Raw genomic sequence first — 21,404 nt, 5'->3', positions numbered from 1 at the left:
TGGATTGCAATATTGAGTCTGGGGGGATTTTCAAAATTGAAACAGATGGGCGGTTGCCTACTCTGGATTAATTTCAAATATAAGTGCAGGATCGCAGGAGATCCAAAATAGGTTGAACTTGATGGACTGGTGTCTTTTTTCAACCTCATCAACTATGTTACTATGTTACTATGTATGTTACTAGTTTTTGGTATACTAGTGATCTCCAGAAAGGTACAGATGGAATAAAACATTACATGGTAAGACAGAGCTGCTTTTATACACATGTTGTCAGGGGGTAGCCCAGCCACCTGATCCGACCTTTAAATACTTTAATTCATTTTAACGTGTTTTTTTTTATCATTTTCGAGCGGGTTAACTTTACCCGCGATTCAATTCCATTTTTAACACAGCGTTTTTTTTCATCAAATGGTCCTATCGCGCTCCAGTGGAAGGTCTATTGAAAGTATAGGTTGTGCGAGAGGCAGCCGCGTTAAAAGCTATTCAATTGTTTTTTAACGCGGCGCGTTAAACAGGCCAATATGCTGTTTTAACTCGCACCTCTTTGGGGTGTGCTAAAAATAAGAAACCTAAGAAAACTATTTGAAATCATGTAATAATGAAAAAGAAAAAGATAAACTATGTTTATCAGTAATGCACAACATGAAAAAGTTGATTTTATATTAAAAAATAATGGAAAAAAACATAAAAAAAACCAAAACACTAATTATATTTATGTATGTTTTTTTATACTAATATGTATGTACTAATGTGTTTTGACATGGTATAGATTATTCTATAGTAAAAAATAGTGAATTAAGGAAATATGCTAAAACAAAGTACTGTATGTAGATATTATCAAATAGGAATGTTGTGTAATGCAATCTAATGTATGCAAATGTACGCCAGTCCTTCTTTTTGTGTTATACATGACTGCGTTAAACCCTCCCCTTCACTCCCTTGAAAATTCGCAAACACCAATGATTAACGCGCAGTGGCAGCGTTACTTCTTTTTCAATTGAATTGCACGAGTTTTAATGCTGCGTTAACTAAAAACAGTCGCTATAGCAGTTATACACCCGCATGTGAATTTTTTTAACGCTGCGAGAAAAAAAAAACTTGCAGGCAATTGAATTCCCCCCAGATATAGTCTTAGCCATTGAAAAATGTACCATATTCTGCCGGTAATCTGGCAATAAGTGAAAACAATGTCTGCCGAGAGCTCCCAGTGGAGATACGTTACCTGAATAGTCATTCTGCGCTGTTTCTGTGCAATTTCAATCTTTTTTTTTTTTCTGGTTTGGTTAGTGAAGTCCATAGCTGGAGTAGACTTTAAACTGGAAATATATCGAGAACTTGAAATAGAATATTTCATATTCACCATTATAATTAGGAGACGCAGCAAACAAACAGTAATGCAAAATTCACGTGAATTCTCAACTTCTCTATTTGCTAAATAGATCTTGTTGTATTTTATTGTCACACCTAAAACACGGACATATCACAAGAAAGGTCTAAATTTCATTGCTGTACTGAGTTAGTTACTGGCTCTCTTCTGTCCTCTGGTGGTCAATTTCAGGTATTACATGTCATCATCATTTATTTATATAGCGCCACTAATTCCGCAGCGCTGTACAGAGAACTCATTCACATCAGTCCCTGCCCCATTGGAGCTTACAGTCTAAATTTCCTAACACACATGGACAGACATAGAGACTAAGGTCAATTTGATAGCAGCCAATTAACCTACCAGTATGTTTTTGGAGTGTGGGAGGAAACCGGAGCACCCGGAGGAAACCCACGGAAACACAGGGAGAGCATACAAACTCCTCACAGATAAGGCCATGGTCGGGAATTGAACTCATGACCCCAGTGCTGTGAGGCAGAAGTGCTAACCACTGAGCCACTGTGCTATCCCTTTCCATCTGGCACTAAATGCTTCAGAAATTCACACCTATTTTACTACAGCCATGGCCAAAAGTTTTGAGAATAACACAAGTATTGGTTTTCACAAAGTTTGCTGCTTCAGTGTTTTAGACCTAAATTACAAGCATTTCATAAGTGTCAAAGGCTTTTATTGACAATTACATTAAGTTTATGCAAAGAGTCAATATTTGCAGTGTTGACCGTTCTTTTTGAAGACCTCTGCAATTCTCCCCGGCATGCTGTCAATCAGCTTCTGGGCCACATACTGACTGATGTCTGCTCATTCTTGCCTAATCAATGCTTGGAGTTTGTCAGAATTTGTGGGTTTTTGTTTGCACACCCGCCTCTTGAGGATTGACCGCAAGTTCTCAATGGGATTAGGGTCTTGGGAGTTTCCTGGCCATGGACCCAAAATGTTGATGTTTTGATCCCAGAGCCACTTTTGCCTTATGGTAAGGTGCTCCATCATGCTGGAAAAGGCATTGTTCATCACCAAACTGTTCTTGGATGGTTGGGAGAAGTTGCTCTTGGAGGATGTTTTGGTACCATTCTTTATTCATATCTGTGTTCTTAGGCAAAATTGTGAGTGAGCCCACTCCCTTGGCTGAGAAGCAACCCCACTCAGAATGCTTTACTGTTGGCATAACAATGGACTGATGGTAGCGCTCACCTTTACCAGCTTTTCTCAAACATGCCCCCCTGTCCACCAGCTTCTCTCAAACATGCCCCCCCTGCCCACCAGCTTTTCTCAAACATGCCCCCTGTTGCCAAACAGCTTTTTTCTCACATGCCAGCTTGCCCACAAGATGTTAATAAATAGACAGTATAATGTTGTATATATCATCATCATCACCATTTTATTTATATAGCGCCACTGATTCCGCAGCGCTGTACAGAGAACTCACTCACATCAGTCCCTGTCCCATAGGAGCTTACAGTCGAAATTCCCTAACATACACACACAGACAGAGAGAGAGAGCGAGACTAGGGTCAATTTTTGATAGCAGCCAATTAACCTACTAGTATGTTTTTTGGAGTGTGGGAGGAAACCGGAGCACCCGGAGGAAACGCACGCAAACCCGGGGAGAACATACAAACGCCACACAGATAAGGCCATGGTCGGGAATTTAACTCATGACCCCAGTGCTGTGAGGCAGAAGTGCTAACTACTTAGCCACAGTGCATGGGCTGAGCCGACAGATATCTTCTATTGTCACTGAGGCCTGTTAGTGAAATCAGAAGGTGACTGCTCACACAGGCCGATAGTTATTATCTTCTTACCACACTTACCAACATGTGATCTGATCAATTTTCATTAGATTATTGGGCGATGGAACACACGCTGCAATATTGGTCCAATTCCCAGAAATGTCATTTAGATTACATTTGTTTATGTGTTAATGTATTTTGCAGATGTAATATTATTTGTACTACAACAGGGGAGAGAGTCAAATAGCGTGCAAATACTAAAAAATAAATGGTTGCTCAAATCTGAAGTTTATTTAAATTAATAGTATGTAGCTGTAACAGGATGGAACTCGTATGCCACCCTGTCCATGTGTTGATGGCTTGCCTTGCCACCGTCTCCTTTTCTTTATCCCAAATTGCGTCCCAATAACCACAGTAGGAGAAGCCTGCTAGGCTCCTTCGCTGGCACCTAGAACCGGTTCTGTCTGGGTAACTTTTGCTACTAGTTTACCCCCTCGCTGGGCACCTGGACTAGTACCCCTGACCTCTTCCTTTAGATCAGGGTTGCTGTGGATAGATCCCCATGGTCTATCACACTGGCCAGATCTGCAGGGTAGCAGGCAGAGCACTGCTACTGGATGTAGGATTCCCACCTCAGAACAGCCAGATATCGGATTAGATTTGGTCTAATCTGTAGGTCACAGGAATTACAGAAGGTAAGTTGTCGTTAAAGCAGGATCTTGAAGCAGTGATGTTTTATTAGCTCAAGTGTCCTAGTAAGGACAGTTACATACACCAGTTTGTGGTACAAGCGATCTTTCAAGAGTTACAGATGGAATGATACACTACATGGTCAAACAGTACACTTTTTATACAAATTTACACAGATACCCTGGCAGGGGGTAATCCGGCCTCCTGCCCCGTTAACCAATCCAGGTGCTTGATGCAGTCTGCACAGAAATCATCCTGGAGTGGATTAACACACCACTACGTCTGAGGTTTTCTATTGAATGTTTACCATCAGGATATAACATTTCTATAATCTTGCTTGGAACGCAATTTAACTTGCAAAATTCACATTTATCTGTGATCACTTGCATAGGGAGTCTACCAGCAAGTATAATGATCTGCTCCTGTCTTTCAGGCTCAACAGACGTTTTGGTCACACAAGGATGAAAGTCTACTTAACATGAGATTACCTGTCTCCAGACAGTTGCAAAAGCCAATCAAGACATACTGTCTCAGAAGTCAATATATTTCCACACATACCAATATAAAAACATAAGTACATTTGCAATGATATACAGAGGTGCCCTGCACTCCTAATTAAAATACATATCTACAATAAGTTATTTCTACGCGTTATCCACCCTCAAATATTTATAAGTGATCCGGTCATAGTAACTCCTGAGAATTTCTGTACATAACCCTCCAGCTCCCCCCCCCCCCATTTTCTCCCGCCACCCCCTTCACGTTTATCTCCCGCCACCCCACTCCACGTTTTCTCCAGCCCCCCCCCCCATTTCTTTAGACACCTCTCCCCCATTTTCTCCAGCCAACCTCCTCTATGTTTTCTCCAGCTCCCTTTACCCCCATTTTCTGTAGCCCGCTCTCCCCACATTTTCTGTAGCCCCCTCACCCTCTGTTTTCTATTTATTAATGTAATTACCTGTAATCTCTTCCTCTTTCATCTTCTTGTCTACATCTCCGGTTCTTCCTTTTTCTTTCCCTCCTGGACCTATAACTATGTCTCATTCAGACATTGTTAGTGTGGGCACCTGGCCACAGTGCCAACTCGCCCCCAGAGCCCGGTGCCCTAGGGAGCTGCCTAATGGTGACACCGGCCCTGTGTACATAGAATCCTTGTCATTCACTGACCAATTGGAGCTTACAGTTTAAATTCCCTAACACACACACAAAGACTAGGGTTAAATTTGTCAGCTGGCAATTAACCTACTGGTAAATTTTTGGAGTGTGGGAGGAAGACATCCCTCCTCTATGCCCACACAACCCTCTGTTGTCCTCAGAGGGTTGTGTGAGCATAGAGGAGGTATTGGACTCACCAGTAGGACATCCTCTGTAGGACTCACTAGTAGGACATCCTCTGTAGTTCTCCCCAGTAGGACATCTTCTGTAGGACTCATCAGTAGGATATCCCAGTAGGACTCACCAGTAAGACTCACCAGTAGGGCATCCTCTGTAGGACTCACCAGTAGGAATTCTTCTGTAGGACTCAACAGTAGGATATCCCAGTAGGACTCACCAGTAGTACTCACCAGTAGGACATCCTCTGTAGTACTCACCAGTAGGACATCCTCTGTAGGACTCGCCAATAGGATATCCCACTAGTACTCACCAGTAGGATATCCCAGTAAGACTCACCAGTAGGACTCACCAGTAGGGCACCCCCATAGGACTATCCAGACTCTCCAAAACATATTCTCCAATGCTTCGAATGGAAACGTTGGACTGTAGGAAGGGTCATTCAATTGGGTTGCCACCAGAAATCTGGGGTCTATCTAATAAGGCTGTGAAGATACCAGGTTAATCTGGCCCAATTATAAACAATTCACGCTGCCTGGCCACCCAGGGGTGCCTTCCTATGCCAGGGAAGCCTACCCAGTACCTTCTAGGTTTCTTATAGTCACTCAGGCAAATGCAGATGGAAAAGTACAACAGTACATTTATTGTAATAAAAACAACACTAGAATACTATATGCCAGGCAGGTTTACCACATTCTCTGTCCCTTACCCCACTAGCTTAATGAGTTACAGTCAACTTGATGTCCTGACTTGTTGAATCCTGGCTGCTTGGTCTGAAGATCTCTCCTCTTCCAGCGTGGTAGAACAGGCCCATGTAACAAGACCGATGGAGTTCTTGTGACCTGCAGATGTACCAGCAGGATGCTTAGTCCAGCAGAAAGCTAGACTTCAAAGGTGGAGTTCTTCCCAGGATCAAAACAAAAAGACCCAACCTCCCCTGTGTCTCTCTCTTTTTCTCTATGCCCTGGAGTTTTCCCATACTCCAAGGACTCGGTCAGGGTTGGCCTTAGACAATGGGGACATACTCGGATTAATTAAGGGGTAAGGCCAAGATGATTAAATGACACTCCTATTATTAACCTCTTATGAGCTTCTTCAGCCAGAACTAGCTCTCAGATGATCAGGATTCCTGTAGAGAAAGGAATGGGAGCATGAGTGCAGCTACAGCCCCCTCTCCTGTATCCTGGAACTGGACCCCACCCAATCCTCAAGTCCTCAAGTGTTCACGTGAATGCTCACTGTATATATATATATATATATATATATATATATATATATGTATATTGTGAAGATACCGGGTTTATCTGGCCCAATGCTTCCCACTTCACGCTGGATGGCCACCAAAGGGGGCTTTACATGGAGTTAAATGTCCTCTGTTTCTGGAGACCATGCTCCCCTCCCCCACATATTGGAGTTAAAACTGCAATAGGGCTGAAAAACTTTGGGGCTCCTTGTCCGGTTGTTTCTGGCAAAGATTCAAACCCCCCTCCCCAAACACTCAAGGGACAACTGCCCAGTGGCAGGCAAACATGGGGGCTACATTCTTTGTTGCTGGGGACCTCTCTGTCCCCCTCCTAAACCACTTGTAGGTGCCCCTGAATGTATGTTGGAGTGCATCTCCCCTCCCCCGCTACCACATCCAACAGTTGCACTACTTACCTCGCCTCTGGCGCATCGGGTAGTGTGAAGCCTCATTGGTAGCAAACCAGAGTGGATGGTCCAGTGAATGCCTCTGGTATGGGGTCATGGGTTCCCAGATATGGAGCTGGAGTGCGATGCTTCAAAGTTTGTGGGGCTGGTGAATCTTGCTGTGCTGGAGCCCTCTCAGACACCTCTCAGTCAACATCTCCTCATCTGCCAATTCTGCATAGGGAAAGGTGTAGGAGTAGTTTTCCCAGTGTCCCATGGTAGTGGTCCCTGACAAGACAATTCCTTTATCCTCTCCCATTAATTCTGTCTTACAGTCTGTAATCATGATTTCTGCTGAGATCATATGTTGAGCAAGTTTATGATTCTCTTCTGTCACCATTGGGTACAGCTGGACATCACTTGCACCGGAGAGCACACATGCGGTATCCTGTGTTACTTCATTAGATAAACATTTTCAGGCACAACAGGGATGGATAACTGGTCTTTTCTGTAATTCTGTTCTAACTCAGACACATTCTCGGGTGCCTATAACACTGGCAAATTATCAGAAGATGCTACTACATGGTACTTACTTGGTAGCTCTTTTCCATCCAAGTCACCAAGTGGGAGGATTTCTCCTAATCCTTTCTGAGTAGTCAGAGGTGCAACATCCTCACCAGACAGTTATTCTCCAGTCTCTCCCAAGATAGTAGCTTGGGCAACTGTGTATAATTCACTGGGATGGACCTCCTCCTGATTAACGACTGAGCAGTCCTTTCTTTAGAATGTGACAAAAGATATTTGTTACAGGATGGACCGCCTATGCCACTCTGTCTGTTGTTGCTGGGAATTGGGTGGACTTACTTTGCCACTGTTCCCTTTCGTTATCCCAAATGCGCCCTCTTGCCACAGTAGGAAGGGCTTACAATGCTGCCACCACTGGACTCCTATACTGGCATCCAGAACCGGGTTTCTTCTGGGTAGCTGACGCTGCTAGTGTACCTCGTTGCTGGTGTACCTGGGTTGGTACTCCTGACCTCTTGGATTAGGGATGCTGTGGATGGATCCCCCCCGGCCTATCACACTGATCAGGGCAGCAGGGTAGTAGGCAGAGCGGTGGTACAGGAAAAATTGGGTCCAAACCTCAGGACAGCCGGGAACGGATTAGATTCTGGGTCTTATTTGTAGGTCACAGGAATACAGCAATATTAAAGATGTTTCCAAGTAGATCTTTGAAGGAAGATGTTTATTTGCTCTCACACTGGTTAAAGGTACCAGTGCTCACTCAAGTCAGATGAAATCAGAAGAATAAGTTTTCAATACAAGCCAGTGCCTTTAAGACACAGGCTATTTCTAGACTCATTATGTAATGTGTTTACACAAACATGGATTTACATGCATTGCAAAGCCAACAATATTTACACTTATCTATGAAATTCTAGAGACACTGTGATGTCCTGCATCACATGCTGTTTACAATGTTCAGAAAGGTTTGAACACTCTGACAAAAGGCCTCACAGTAATGACCTCCTGCTGGGCCTTTGGTCAGAGCAAGTATTTCCTGCTATCAGACTCCCTCCCCATGCCTAATTGGAGGTTTCCACTAGCAACCTTACAAACCCCAAACAATGACACTTTAATACAAAACACATCCAAATACATAAAAGACTTTGTAAACAAAGGCTCATTGTATCAGATATATATATATATATATATATATATATATATATATATATATATATATATATATATATATATCAGAAATAAGGCATTTGCTTTAGAAAGGTTAAAACAGAAAAACAAATTTTCTACACTGGTCTCAGAAATAACGATTTCCTATCTCAAAATATACATAATATCAAAAGTAAGTGCATGTGCAATTATATAAATAAGCACCCTGTGCTATTTCCTTTAAATAAATTTATACCAGAAGTTATTTATCAGTGATCCAGTCACAATATTGTAATTGACATTTTTCAGTATTTATTCGATAACACATTTCAGTGTCAGTAAGTCCTTGTCTCTGTACCTCGTCCTCTGCTTCTTCAAAACTCTGTTGCAGACATTGCATTTGTTCCCAGAAAAGTATGTGGGAACCTAAAGTGAGCATCCATTCCCTATAGGCATTGATTCTCCTGGGATCCTCAAAAGACATTTGAGGATATCCTTGTGCGTGCAGTACAGGTAAGGTACACCCCGGATCTGGCATTCCACTATCAGCTCCTCTATACTCCATTGTCTCTAGTGGATCTGTAGAATCTGCTAATGGGACATATTCTATTAGTACATTTGCAGGGGATTCATCAGACATGTCCCTGTGCTGTAATAGTCCATTTCCGTCATGTTTGTACTATTGATTATTGTTGTAACTGGGTTTCCCTTGGCCAGATTCTGCATAGTACAAATAACATCATGTGTAAAATCATCCCAGTCTGGTTCATCCTGACAATTCCAGGCACTCGCTTCCTCTTTCAACATTAGGAACACATCCAACAGGTTCTCCAATTTCTCCTGTAGACTGGCTCCTTCCTACATAATAATCTTTGGGCACTCCTCATGCCAATAATCCAAAATGTGCTGCATTGTGGTGGGGTGGTGCAACACTACCATATCCTCATCCTGCAGACACTCCCACAGTCCTTCATCCCAGTACACCTTTATCCTGGGTGTACTGGACGGCTTCATCCCTTCCTTTGGGGACTTTTCAACACTGGGCTGTGATCTACTCTCTTGTTCCCAGAGCTCACACTCATTTTACTTCCAGGGATCACCTCACTGTGATTTCCCCTCTTTGAGGCACGGTTCCATCTTCCGCTCTCCTCTAGCGGGGTGCTCCTCCCCTTATCAAATCGGCACTTAGGCGGCATCTTCCCTCGCCTAAAGCCCACAACGCTTTTTTGTGACACTTTCTACCTCAAAGCCTTTAGGAGTAAGTTCAGGATAATGTGGTAACTGGTTTCTAGTGCTAACTGCTTTGCAGAGCCCTGGAATGTATCACAATACAGTTCCCCTGCAGCTCTACCCAGAGAGAACCTGGGACTGAGTGACCCCACTGCTTGCCACAAAAAATGTGAAGATACCAGGTCTATTTGGCTAAATGCTACCCACTTCACGCTGGCTGGCCACCCACGAGTGCCTTCCTATGCCAGGGAAGTCTACCCAGTACCTTCTAGGGTTCTCAGTCATTCAGGCAAATGCAGTTAGAAAATAAAGCAATACATTTATTGTAATAAAAACAATCTCTAGATTATTATATACACACAGTAAATAAATGCCAGGCAGGTTTACCACATTATCTGTCCCTTATCCCACTAGCTTAAGGAGTTACAGTCATCTGGCTATCCGGACTTGACGACACGTGGATCTGACGATTTATTACACTGGTAGAGAACGGCAACTCTAAAAACCAGCCACCCTGCAGTTTCCAGTCCCAGAATGAATATCTCCTCCCCCACTGGAGTGGCTCCTTATATCTAGGGTCTCATGTCCACAGTGTTTTCCCCTCCCTGGGCAAACCCCTGGGTCTATTCTTCTTAACCAATAGTGGGTGCTGTATCAGGGGTTGGAGGGGAGTGGAGATGAGCTGTACTTCCACAGAAGGTCCCCTGCTGGGCTCTAGACAAAATGCTGAACTAGTCATGTTGAAAACAATGGATACTAATTGGCCTTCCCCCTCACCTGTATCCTGCAACCTGATACCTACCCATAACCCACCTGGCTTCATTTTAAGGACAATGAATAACAGCCTCACAGCCACGTCATTAATATACAATACACAATATACATATTTACAATGAGCTACAATGTCCCCTTATCCATATGTAATTAGACACAGCGGTGGTATTCTGTTGAGTTGGGAACAAAAGCAAGGGCTATAAAAAGTACATGCTATAATTCACATTTTCACAGGCTGGTTAGGGTGATATTAAGACCTCGTTTCACCAAACATATATACATTCGTTAACATGCTCTTTGCATTTTTTTGGGGTCGCTGGAATATACTCTATAATGTATGGAGGTCACTAGAATTCTCACTATATTGTATATAGTTAACTAGAATGCTCACTGTATTATATATGGGTCACTAGAATGATCTCTGTATTGTATATAGGCAGGGCCATCTTAACAACATTACGGGCCCCCAGGGCAAAGCAGTGCATCAGGGACCCTATATATAAATATATATATATATATATATATAACATCAAAAAGGCATACATTGTTAACAAAGTCAAAATAGAATTTTTAGATTTGGTGTTGGATACACAGTTGTTTGAAGAGAGATCTAATATCGATACATATACTTTTATTAAAAAGGTTGATAGCAATAGCTATATTGATTATAAGAGCTGTCATTTAAAGCAGTGGAAAGATAATATACCTGTTTCACAACTATTGAGGATCAGACGCAATTGTGAAGATCTAAATACTTTTGAAACACAAGCTGCGGTTTTAATAGATAGATTCCGTGAATGCGGGTATCCAGAAAACATTTTAGTGGATAGTCTAAATAAAGCCAGACAATGTGATAGGACTAAATTATTGGTGTATAAGGATAAGAAAAAACAACCGTTTAATTCTGATAGATTTGACTGTGCATTTGTTACTACATTCAATATAGCAAACCAGCAGATTAAGAGAATTTTAGAAAAACATTGGCCGGTTCTAAAACTGGATCCGTCTCTTATGAGTGTTTTACCAGTTAAACCACGGATTATTTTCAAAAAACCTAGGATCTTAAAATCTTTTTTGGCTCCTTCTTATTTGAATGAACCCATTATTAAAAATAATAGTTGGTTAGTTCCAACAAAGGGCTTTTTTGCATGTGGACATTGTAAAGCTTGTAAGTATGTCCACAAAGATCATAAAAACTTCTTTGATTCGAACAATAAGAAAGAAAGAACTATCAAATCCTGCATGAATTGTAATACTACTTATGTAATATATTTGTTGGAATGTGGGTGTGGAAAGAGATATGTGGGAAAGACTAAGAGATCAGTTAAAATACGTGTGTTTGAACACCTACGAAATATTTTGCATAAAGTCGATAACCATAGTGTTCCCAAACACTTTACTGCTTGTCATAATGCTAATCCAGAGTCTCTCCGTTTCAAAGCGATCGAACATGTAGAAATGAATAAAAGAGGAGGTGATCGCTTATTGAAGCTAGCTCAGAGAGAGACTTTCTGGATATATACTTTGAATACTTTTGTCCCGCTGGGCCTTAATGAAGGATGTGAGATCACACCATTTTTATAATCTTATTACTCTGTATAAATCTGTACATATTGTATGTTCTAACTTTACACCTTTGTATAACTTTGTACGCATATTATATGTTTTAATTGGATGTTTATAACGTTTGCAATGATTACAAAAATTATACTGACACTGTTTAATATGTGCTTGCTGCTCCGTTATGTGAGCATAGATGTTCCACCTGAGCAGAGATTTTCCACCTGTGAATCAATTAGTAAATACTTATAAATAGCCAAACCTTGTTTAGAGAGCCACACCTCCTGACGAAGTCCTCAAGGATGAAACGCGTAGAGGTGATGGTGGAATATCTGTGAGGATCACACTGAATTGATATCCCCACTTGGATGCTTTAATACTGATTTATGCCTGAAAACTTCTCAGTTCTGGTACGTGTAATTTTTATGTTTTGGGAATAAACATTTTACTTGGATTTTACACCATGGAAGCGCCCCTGTCTTTTTGATGTTATAGGTGTGTTGCTGTTTCCCCGTGGAGATCGGGTGTTTGAAGGGAATGACGCGCAGAGTACGGTCTGCTGGTGTTCAAAGTATCGTGGACTTATACAACGATTAAGAATTTACACTACCAAATACTGAACTTTTAACTTTTGTGCGCACCGTCTCTATATTTAATTGTTGACTTTCTCTAATTACGGTAGCTGCCGGCTTTTCAATATGGATATGTTTTTTAGAACATCAGGTTTAAATACCAAACGTTTGGAGCAATGTATTAATGTGTTTGATGAGGGATCAGCTTGTTCAGCTGCTTCAAGTCCTCAGTCCCAAAGAGGAGTGTCTAAAGAATTGTTTGCACATATTGAACATCTATTAGTCAAAGAAACCAAAGCCTGGTGGGAAATCACAGGGCTGGAAAATTATCTTAAAGTTAAGAGGATTCCCCGTGGTTTAAGATTATTTAAAATGCCCACATTCGGACAGTCGAATGATGAATTTCTGGGAGAATGGTATCAATTGTTAGATGAGTGTTCGTTTGGATTAATGAAATTAATAATATCAGAAAAAAAGAAGATTTTAGAAAATATCAATGTGGAACTTAAAGAAGTGGAGAATAAATTACAGTCTTTCAATATTCCATTAGAAGTAGATAAATTCAAGAAAGAGATAGATGTTAAAGTTAATAAAATTGAAAATGAAGTTATAGAGTCTAAAAAGAAAAAATTTCTGAGAGATAAGAGCGATTACCAAAATAACAAAGTACGGAGTTGGAGTAGAATTGGACAATTGGGGAATACGTTTATTGATAAGAAAAATGGAGATTATCCTCGTTTTGGCAATATACAGAGGAGAAAGGTACCACAGGGAAGTAGATATGATCAGAGAGAAAATTGGAATACTGTTCCTTATAAAAAAGTACCTGATTCCAGACAAAATCAAAAATCTGATGGTAATAAATTCAAAATTGATGTTTCCAATAGATTTGAAGTATTAGATGAAGCCAATACTGAATTTGAGCTAAAAGATAATACTCCACCCACTACCTCTTCTGCTTTTTTAGGACAGCGGAACAGACGAATGGACTTAAAAAGTCCCATTTTAGAGAATATGGGTCGTTCACCACGAAAACGATACAGACAAGACACAGAGGAAAGAGAGCCAAAAAGAGATCACAGAAGGAAGTAATTAGTGATACTCCTATACAAGGAATTTTTAATTTGTCAGATAAATCTCTTTCAGAAGATGAATTGAAACTTTTATCTAAAGGTTTATCATTTGCTCCTACTAGTTTTCCCAATGGGTTTGATTTGTTTATTGATATAAATAAATATATCCGTAAGCTAACTCTGAAGAGACATTTTTTGAAGAGAGATAGAATGGTAGGTGATAAGGAATCTTTGATAGAGAATAATTTACTACCCAATACGGGTTTAAAGAAACAATCCAGTTTCTATCCAATAGAATCCAGAGGGACATATATTGATATGTTTGGAGAATTAGTTAAAAAAGACCTTGATGTGGTAGCCAACACGAGATTAAAAGTCAAATCTAATTTAACAAAAAATGAAAAAATAGCTCTAGAATCACTTATTAAAGATGAAGAACTAATAATTAAACCAGCGGATAAAGGGGGTGGACTGGTAATTTTAAATAAAAAAGACTATATTGAAGAAACATTAAGATTGGTAAATGATGAAAATTTTTATAAAAAGTTAACAACAGATCCTACCAATGTATTTTTGCAAGAACTAGAAGAACTTCTCCTTGAGGGACTAAATGATCATTGTATTAACAAAAGTGAATTTGACTACATACTGAATAGACTCCCTAGAATTGCTACAATTTATCACTTACCCAAAATACATAAACGACTAATAAAACCCCCAGGACGTCCTATCGTCTCGGGTATTGAATCCTTGACAGCACATCTATCCGAATTTGTAGATTTTCATTTAAAGAACTATGTACCAAATCTAGAGTCCTATATTAAGGATTCTACTCAAATATTACAAATTGTTAAAAATGTGGAATGGCAAACCAATTATTTCTGGTGTACTATAGATGTACAATCATTGTACACTGCAATCCCACATGTGAAAGGGTTACAAGCAGTTAAAGAATGTCTTAATAATGATAGTAAATTGAATGCTACACAATGTGATTTTATTGTAGAATGCACCAAATATATATTGGAACATAATTTTTTCATTTTCTTGAACCAATTTTACCATCAGGTGCGAGGGACTGCGATGGGCAGTCCTTGTGCACCCAGTTATGCCAATATATATATGGGCTATTGGGAGAATCATGTGATTTATGCAAATAGTACTTATATGGAGAATATTGTCTTATTTAAGCGCTATATAGACGATATTCTGGTTATTTGGAGAGGATCTGAAACAGACTTCCAATCATTTATTGAAGAGATCAACGTGAATGATTATGAATTACAATTTACATACATTGTTAACAAAGTCAAAATAGAATTTTTAGATTTGGTGTTGGATACACAGTTGTTTGAAGAGAGATCTAATATCGATACATATACTTTTATTAAAAAGGTTGATAGCAATAGCTATATTGATTATAAGAGCTGTCATTTAAAGCAGTGGAAAGATAATATACCTGTTTCACAACTATTGAGGATCAGACGCAATTGTGAAGATCTAAATACTTTTGAAACACAAGCTGCGGTTTTAATAGATAGATTCCGTGAACGCGGGTATCCAGAAAACATTTTAGTGGATAGTCTAAATAAAGCCAGACAATGTGATAGGACTAAATTATTGGTGTATAAGGATAAGAAAAAACAACCGTTTAATTCTGATAGATTTGACTGTGCATTTGTTACTACATTCAATATAGCAAACCAGCAGATTAAGAGAATTTTAGAAAAACATTGGCCGGTTCTAAAACTGGATCCGTCTCTTATGAGTGTTTTACCAGTTAAACCACGGATTATTTTCAAAAAACCTAGGATCTTAAAATCTTTTTTGGCTCCTTCTTATTTGAATGAACCCATTATTAAAAATAATAGTTGGTTAGTTCCAACAAAGGGCTTTTTTGCATGTGGACATTGTAAAGCTTGTAAGTATGTCCACAAAGATCATAAAAACTTCTTTGATTCGAACAATAAGAAAGAAAGAACTATCAAATCCTGCATGAATTGTAATACTACTTATGTAATATATTTGTTGGAATGTGGGTGTGGAAAGAGATATGTGGGAAAGACTAAGAGATCAGTTAAAATACGTGTGTTTGAACACCTACGAAATATTTTGCATAAAGTCGATAACCATAGTGTTCCCAAACACTTTACTGCTTGTCATAATGCTAATCCAGAGTCTCTCCGTTTCAAAGCGATCGAACATGTAGAAATGAATAAAAGAGGAGGTGATCGCTTATTGAAGCTAGCTCAGAGAGAGACTTTCTGGATATATACTTTGAATACTTTTGTCCCGCTGGGCCTTAATGAAGGATGTGAGATCACACCATTTTTATAATCTTATTACTCTGTATAAATCTGTACATATTGTATGTTCTAACTTTACACCTTTGTATAACTTTGTACGCATATTATATGTTTTAATTGGATGTTTATAACGTTTGCAATGATTACAAAAATTATACTGACACTGTTTAATATGTGCTTGCTGCTCCGTTATGTGAGCATAGATGTTCCACCTGAGCAGAGATTTTCCACCTGTGAATCAATTAGTAAATACTTATAAATAGCCAAACCTTGTTTAGAGAGCCACACCTCCTGACGAAGTCCTCAAGGATGAAACGCGTAGAGGTGATGGTGGAATATCTGTGAGGATCACACTGAATTGATATCCCCACTTGGATGCTTTAATACTGATTTATGCCTGAAAACTTCTCAGTTCTGGTACGTGTAATTTTTATGTTTTGGGAATAAACATTTTACTTGGATTTTACACCATGGAAGCGCCCCTGTCTTTTTGATGTTATAGGTGTGTTGCTGTTTCCCCGTGGAGATCGGGTGTTTGAAGGGAATGACGCGCAGAGTACGGTCTGCTGGTGTTCAAAGTATCGTGGACTTATACAACGATTAAGAATTTACACTACCAAATACTGAACTTTTAACTTTTGTGCGCACCGTCTCTATATTTAATATATATATATATATATATATATATATATATATAAAAGGGCCCCGATGCACTGCTTTTTTTAAATGTACTCGCTCAGTGACCCTTGAAGTTTTTCTTTTGCAGGATTTTTTTTTTGCAGGATTATTTATTCTTACTAAGAGCCTTGCCTATGGGGCCCCCTTGCCCGTGGGGCCCCCGGGCACCTGCCCATCATGCCCAATGGAAAAGATGGCCCTGTATATAGGTGAGTAGAATGCTGACTGTATTGTATATACGTCACTAGAATGCTCACCATATTGTATATCAGTCACTAGAACAGGGGTGGGCAAACCAGTCCTCAAGGGCCATAAACAGTTCATGTTTTTAGGATTTCTGTCTGTAGAAACAGCTGGGATAATTACTGACCCAGCCAAATAGATTAACTCAGCTGTGCATGATTAAAGAAATCCTAAAAACATGAACTGTTTATGGCCCTTGAGGACTGGTTTGCCCACCCCTGCACTAGAATGATCTTTGAATTGTACTTTATATTTGTGTTCATTGTATATATTATGGTAGTACTTCTAACTCACCAGAGGTGCTGCTATTGTGCTTTATCCTTCTTGCTACTAGGGGTTAACTTGTTGGACTATTGTCTCCTACACCTGGGTGTTCCCTATTTATACCTGCCTCTCTACTTCTACTGTGCTGGTCATTGTGGTTTTATTACCTTCCTCTTTGGTTTGTCTTCTGGTTCTCCTGTGCTCTTGGACTTCATATCTCTACTCCGGATCCCTCTTCATCTAACCATTCCTCCTCTATCTGCAGTACTCCTTGCAACCAGTATCTAGTCATCTCAGATATTCCTGTGCAGTTTCAGCATTATTTGGTTTGTACTATTTATCTGCATTTTGGTCAATAAACACCTATATTCTTTGTCACATCCTGTTCTCCATAGCTGTTACTTGCTTACTTTGAAACGTGACAACTAGAATTATCTAGGTCACTAGAGTGATCTCTGTATTGTATATCAGACACTAGAATGCCTTCTGTATGGTATACAGGTCACTAGAATTTTCTCTGTATGGTATACAGGTCACTAGAATGCTCTCTGAATTGTATATCAGTCACTAGAATGCCCTTTGTATTGTATACAGTCACTAGAATGATCGCTGTATGGTATACAGGTCACTAGAATGCTCTCTGTATTGTATATCAGACACTAGAATGCCCTCTGTATGGTATACAGGTCTCTAGAATGATCTCTGTATATTGTCTCTGTGTTATAGAAAGAACAAACTCTCTGCATTGAAAAGTCAGACATGACTATTATTATTTTATTAGATATATTTGATTATAGATCATTGTTGTGACTGGATCACTATTAAATAACTTTTGGCAAAAATGTATTTAAAGCAAATAGCACAGGGCACTTATTTAAGTAATTGTATTTGCACTTATTTTTTGATATTGTGAGATATTGTAAGATAGGAAATCGTTATTTCTGAGACCAAGGGAAGAAATTCGTCTCTTGTCTAACCTTGCTATAGGATATGCCTATTTCTGATGTATATATCTGATACAATGAGCCTGTGTTTACCAAGCCTTTGGTGTATTGTGATTTGGGGAAGTGGCTTGTTGTGGGTCCATTTGTTGTTCTGTGGAAATGTGTATTCGGCGACTGTCTGAAGTATTCATGCCAGTCAGACCTTTTGACTTGCTAGTGTCTCTGAAATAAGATCCAGGAAATCACAGCAAGGTTTTTAAGAATTTCATAGCTAAGTATAAATATTAGTGGCTTTGCAATGCATGTAAATCAATGTTTTGGTAAACGAGGTTAAATCCTGATTCTAAAAATAGCCAGGTCAGGACTGTATGAAAGATGAGCTGTGTGAGCATGTAATGTATCATTCCGATGATCCATCTGACCTGACTACTGATACCCTAAATCAGTGTGACTGTCCTTGTCAGGACACTTGAGCAATAAAACATCACTCTGCTTCAAAGACCTGCTTGACAACTTCTTCAATGTTGCTGTAATCCTGTGACCTGCCGATTAGACCCTAAATCTAATCCGTTCTCCGGCTGATTCTGAGGTTGGACCAGTGGCGGGTTGGCCCGGAGGGCAGGGGGGCATCGGCCCCCCGGGCCGCTCGGTCAGGCCGCTATTAGGGCCGGGGGGTAGGCATCAGATGCGGCCGCGTCAGCGCACAGGCGGCCGCATCACATGACAGCCGCATCCCTTTTCATGAGATGCGGCCGCCTGTGTGCCCCCCGGCCGCGCCTCTCCCAGCCCGCGTCTGGGTTGGACCCAGCTCTCCAGTACCACTGCTCTGCCTGCTACCTGCAGCTCTGGTCAGTGTGATAGGCCAGGGAGGATCCATCGACAGCAATCCTGATCCATAGTAAGAGGTCCGGAGTTACCAGCCCAAGTACAGGAGTACACTAGCAGTGACAGTTACCCAGAAGGAACGTGGTTCTGAGCGTCATAAAGGAGTTCAGTGGTGGCAACAGGCCCCTCCCACGGCGGCAGGAGTGGCGTGTTGGTAATGACGAGAGGCAAAGTAAGCCCAGCCAGTTCCCAGCAACAACAGACAGGGTGGCATAGGGGGTCCATCCTGTCACAAATGCCATCACATTTTTTCACATATTTCATAAAAACGCATCAATGTTAAACAAGCCACGGTCACTACGCTGGACGTCACCGGGGGTCTCTGCGTCCCACACGGTATGATCAGAGATGCGGGCACTGAACGAGATCTTCAGATTGACATTACCAGCCCCCTCTCCATGTGGCCACCATTGTTTGCATTTTGCCCACTAGGATCCCCCTGCAAGCAAGTCCCATTGGGATGATGAGTATTTTGTGTACTTCTTCCCAGATAAGCTTCTCAGATACATCTGCACACCAATCAGGATTGTGTGGAATATTATTGGACATTGTGTTAATACTCCACACACACAGGACCAAATGCCTGATATTGGCTGCACTATATCTGTGGCCAGAATCAGATCAAATAATATATATACTGTGCAGGCGCCCCTGAAATGCTTTACATCCAAATGATTCACTTATCCACTTGTTCAGCAGCCGTCCTGAAGAACCAGGTGCAATGTGAGTGGACACCCTGACACTTGACTGACCGTGGGGGTGGTAGGTGTCCTGGCTGATGACAAGGAGGACTGAAGACCATTTATAAGTGACAGGACACTTACAACACCACAGAGACGTCCCTCCTCCACTTCCTGAGTGTGACCTTACAGAAAGGAGAAGTGATCAGTGAATAGAAAGCACAGAGACACAGCGAGATGGCACACCTACTGCACAGCCTGATCATCATGGTGTGGCCATGGCTGTCTCAAGGTAAAACACTGGGTGCCACCCATGGGAAGAGCTGGCTGTACTGGGCTGTGTGTGTGTGTGTATGGTATGGTGTAGTAGTATCTATACTGGGCTGTGTGTATACATGTCATGGTGTAGTAGTGTCTGTACTGGGCTGTGTGTGTATACATGGCATGGTGTAGTAGTGTCTGTACTGGGCTGTGTGTTTGTATACATGTCATGGTGTAGTAGTGTCTGTACTGGGCTGTATGTGTATACATGGCATGGTGTAGCAGTGTCTGTACTGGGCTATGTGTGTATACATGTCATGGTGTAGTAGTGTCTGTACTGGGCTGTGTGTGTGTATACATGGCATGGTGTAGTAGTGTCTGTACTGGGCTGTGTGTGTGTATACATGGCATGGTGTAGTAGTGTCTGTACTGGGCTGTGTGTGTATACATGTCATGGTGTAGTAGTGTCTGTACTGGGCTGTGTGTGTATACATGTCATGGTGTAGTAGTGTCTGTACTGGGCTGTGTGTGTGTATACATGTCATGGTGTAGTAGTGTCTGTACTGGGCTGTGTGTGTGTATACATGTCATGGTGTAGTAGTGTCTGTACTGGGATCTGTGTGTGTGTATACATGTCATGGTGTAGTAGTGTCTGTACTGGGATCTGTGTGTGTGTATACATGTCATGGTGTAGTAGTGTCTGTACTGGGCTGTGTGTGTGTGTATACATGTCATGGTGTAGTAGTGCCTGTATTGGGATCTGTGTGTGTGTATACATGTCATGGTGTAGTAGTGTCTGTACTGGGATCTGTGTGTGTGTATACATGTCATGGTGTAGTAGTGTCTGTACTGGGCTGTGTGTGTATACATGTCATGGTGTAGTAGTGTCTGTACTGGGCTGTGTGTGTGTATACATGTCATGGTGTAGTAGTGTCTGTACTGGGCTGTGTGTGTGTATACATGTCATGGTGTAGTAGTGTTTGTACTGGGCTGTGTGTGTGTGTGTGTGTGTGTGTGTGTATACATGTCATGGTGTAGTAGTGTCTGTACTGGGATCTGTGTGTGTGTATACATGTCATGGTGTAGTAGTGTCTGTACTGGGCTGTGTGTGTGTATACATGTCATGGTGTAGTAGTGTCTGTACTGGGATCTGTGTGTGTGTGTGTGTATACATGTCATGGTGTAGTAGTGTCTGTACTGGGCTGTGTGTGTGTATACATGTCATGGTGTAGTAGTGCCTGTACTGGGATCTGTGTGTGTGTATACATGTCATGGTGTAGTAGTGTCTGTACTGGGCTGTGTGTGTGTATACATGGCATGGTGTAGTAGTGTCTGTACTGGGCTGTATGTGTATACATGGCATGGTGTAGTAGTGTCTGTACTGGGCTGTGTGTGTATACATGTCATGGTGTAGTAGTGTCTGTACTGGGCTGTGTGTGTGTATACATGGCATGGTGTAGTAGTGTCTGTACTGGGCTGTGTGTGTGTATACATGTCA

The 21,404-nt window shown here is 41.0% G+C and overlaps 2 protein-coding genes across 3 annotated transcripts in view; both read left to right on the top strand.

Annotated features, from left to right (window-relative positions):
- The window catches only part of RNF167 (ring finger protein 167), a 147,139-nt gene that overhangs the window by 50,620 nt on the left and 75,115 nt on the right, over nucleotides 1–21,404 (top strand). The window lies entirely within an intron of this gene.
- Nucleotides 1–21,404, top strand: part of NFAM1 (NFAT activating protein with ITAM motif 1) — an 89,314-nt gene that overhangs the window by 34,567 nt on the left and 33,343 nt on the right. For both annotated transcript variants that reach the window (XM_075206294.1, XM_075206293.1), the window contains exon 2: nucleotides 19,662–19,937. In XM_075206294.1, the coding sequence (XP_075062395.1) occupies nucleotides 19,883–19,937 (55 nt within the window). In that variant the 5' untranslated portion in view covers nucleotides 19,662–19,882. The remainder of the gene's footprint in view (nucleotides 1–19,661; nucleotides 19,938–21,404) is intronic.

The sequence above is a fragment of the Mixophyes fleayi genome, chromosome 4 (assembly GCF_038048845.1).
Source record: "Mixophyes fleayi isolate aMixFle1 chromosome 4, aMixFle1.hap1, whole genome shotgun sequence".
Classification (NCBI taxonomy): Eukaryota; Metazoa; Chordata; class Amphibia; order Anura; family Limnodynastidae; genus Mixophyes; species Mixophyes fleayi.
The sequence above is the reverse complement of the archived record's forward strand: the minus strand, read 5'-3'. Positions and strand labels throughout refer to the sequence as shown.